Source organism: Nematolebias whitei, chromosome 1 (assembly GCF_014905685.2).
Source record: "Nematolebias whitei isolate Nwh7 chromosome 1, NemWhi1, whole genome shotgun sequence".
NCBI lineage: Eukaryota > Metazoa > Chordata > Actinopteri > Cyprinodontiformes > Rivulidae > Nematolebias > Nematolebias whitei.
Genome location: NC_056498.1, coordinates 10,698,186 through 10,700,589, shown reverse-complemented (window position 1 = coordinate 10,700,589; position 2,404 = coordinate 10,698,186). Strand labels below are relative to the sequence as shown.

The 2,404-nt window shown below is 44.6% G+C and overlaps 1 protein-coding gene across 1 annotated transcript in view; it reads right to left on the bottom strand.

Moving 5' to 3' along the window:
• Window positions 1-1,500: 1,500 nt before the first annotated feature.
• nectin4a (nectin cell adhesion molecule 4a) overlaps window positions 1,501-2,404 on the bottom strand; it is a 51,118-nt gene continuing 50,214 nt past the window's right edge. Inside the window, exons 10-11 of the mRNA XM_037681789.1 lie at window positions 1,999-2,178; window positions 1,501-1,845 (exon numbers count right to left, since the gene is read on the bottom strand). Of these exons, the coding sequence (XP_037537717.1) occupies window positions 1,501-1,845; window positions 1,999-2,178 (525 nt within the window). The remainder of the gene's footprint in view (window positions 1,846-1,998; window positions 2,179-2,404) is intronic.

The following is a 2,404-nucleotide window of genomic DNA, read 5'->3' as shown; positions in this document are numbered from 1 at the left end:
TACTTGTGGTCCCTAGAGTTTCCAAAAGCAGAATGGGAGGAAGAGCTTTCAGTTATCAGGCTCCTCTCTTGTGGAACCAACTTCCAGTTTCTATCCGTGAGGCTGACACATTGTTTTAAGATTAGGCTTAAGACTTTCCTTTTTAATAAATCCTGTAGTTAGGGTCAGCTTGGGTTTCCTGAGCTATCCCTTAGTTATGCTGTTATAGGCTTAGACTGCTGGAGGACAAACTGATCACATTTCTTCACACTGCTGCTGTCTTTGCTTGTTCTACTCTACCTGTTTTGTATTTGTAATTATTTCTATTCTTGACATGTATTTTTTTGTCTTTCGTCCAATAGAAAGTACATCTGCATCTACACCTGGACCTGCCATTCTGTGTTTGTCAGTTTCTACTTCCTGTCCTGTCAAATCCAACCAGTTGAAGCAGATGGCCGCTCATCCTGAGCCTGGTTCTGCTGGAGGTTTCTTCCTGTTAAAAGGGAGTTTTCCTTTCCACTGTTGTCATTGTGCTTGCTCAGGATGGGAGACTGTGACAAAGTGAACATTCATCACAGTTCATGTTAAGGAACAATTACTAATTGGCTTTTTATGTATATGAATGTTTCTGTTCAGTGCCCTAAGCCTACTTCTGTTGTGGCTTGGTCATACGGTATATAAATAAACTGAACTGAATCTTATTGTTGGGTACAAAGAGCTGCTGCAGAGGGATGAAAGGGCCACATGTGGCCCTAGAACCACAGGTTGAAGACCTCTGACTAATGGAGCTGTGTGAAATCATTTAGGAGCTGTTTGACTTTACAGGCAATGTAATCTGGATTATATTACAAAACCATCTGAAGAACTATGGTTTAAGTGAATCTGAACTCTTCTGAACGTTTGAACAGATTTACAGAGAAGTACACAGGGACAGGTTCATTTAGAGATCTGAATCAGTCTCAGTGCTTGAGGTGAAGACACAGATAAAGTACTGCAGGTTTGCAGGTTTCAGGCGTGGCCTAAGATGCACATGTCAGAGTTCTGGCTCGAAGCCCGAACAGTTGTGTTGGAAGCAAAACCGGCACAGTTGAATACCACCTGAGCAACATGCCCCTGCTGTGGAGGTGTCGCAATCTACTTCTTTGATTTACATACTTTCCCACGTCTTTCTTTTTTTTTAACTCCACCTGCAATTTCCGGATTCTCCAACAATGTGTGTTCCTGAGAGCTTTGAGATCCATGCAGATGAAGCAAATGTTGGCTTTGGAAAAGCCCGGTGCTTTAACACTGCGATAGCTGCACAGGGTGGGAAGTCTCACAGTATTGCCATGGTCTAAACCTGTAATGGGTCATGTGCAGAACCTGGGATCTGTTGACGACTCCTTTGCACGCAGTTTCCACATCAGGGAAAAAAATAAACGATGCAGAATTGAAGTCAGTGTGCAGGTTTGTCCCAAAGGACCACAGAATGTTTCTGGGAGTCCATTTCTGCACCTTCACAAGTTGTGGTCCTGCCACAACTTAAACAATGTGGGCTTTGTGGATCAAACCCTTATGGGGGTTGATGATCGGGGTGCTCTTCCTGAGTTTGGATATGTCAGACAAGCTGGAGTGCTCGCTGTCCTGGTCATCAGGATGCTCCTGACTGGCAGGGCCACCCAGCCCTTCGTCCACTTCATCCTCATCGTCTGTAACTGGTGGGTAGGTGCAACTCATAGGAGGGGCCTGGTAGCTCTTGGTGACACTTCCTGGGCGTGACCCCCCATCTGCTGGCATTATGGCGTTGCCATTCATGTGCCTCAAGGCTTCAGTCTGGTGTACGGCAGGAAATGTGGATGGCGTGAGTGGAGGGTGGTAACGGCTCTCCTGTGACAAAGACACGAAGCAGACGCATTAACTCGTCACGGTATCACCAGGTGAACATGCACACTGAGTAATCTTAATGAGAGGCATTCCAGAATTAGGTAAAAACACGTTAGAACAAGCCTGAACTCTTCATGTGCAATTGAAAGGCCTTACCAAAGACATGTTGCTGTTTTTCACATACGTCTCCACTCGGAGCCGGGTCTCCTCGTCTCGATCCAGAATCCTGCCCCTCCGGTTGGTGCTGCTCAGAGCTGGTCTGCCCAGGGAGTCGTACGCTCCCCTTTCCCGACCACATGAGATGGTAGATCTGCTGTCACGGCAGTGAGCCATCTCCTGTATGAAACAGGAAATATAACAATTATCAAGATATACACTGATCGGGTTGTAATGATTCTTTCAACAATACTTTTATTAAAACTGAGTTTATCCATGAAGTCTAGAGGGGTTAGATCAGTTAGAAGTTGTTTATTTATAACTGAGATCAGAAGAGTCATGTGTGAGAGCTGCACATACCGGTTTATATATATATATATATATATATATATATATATATATATAT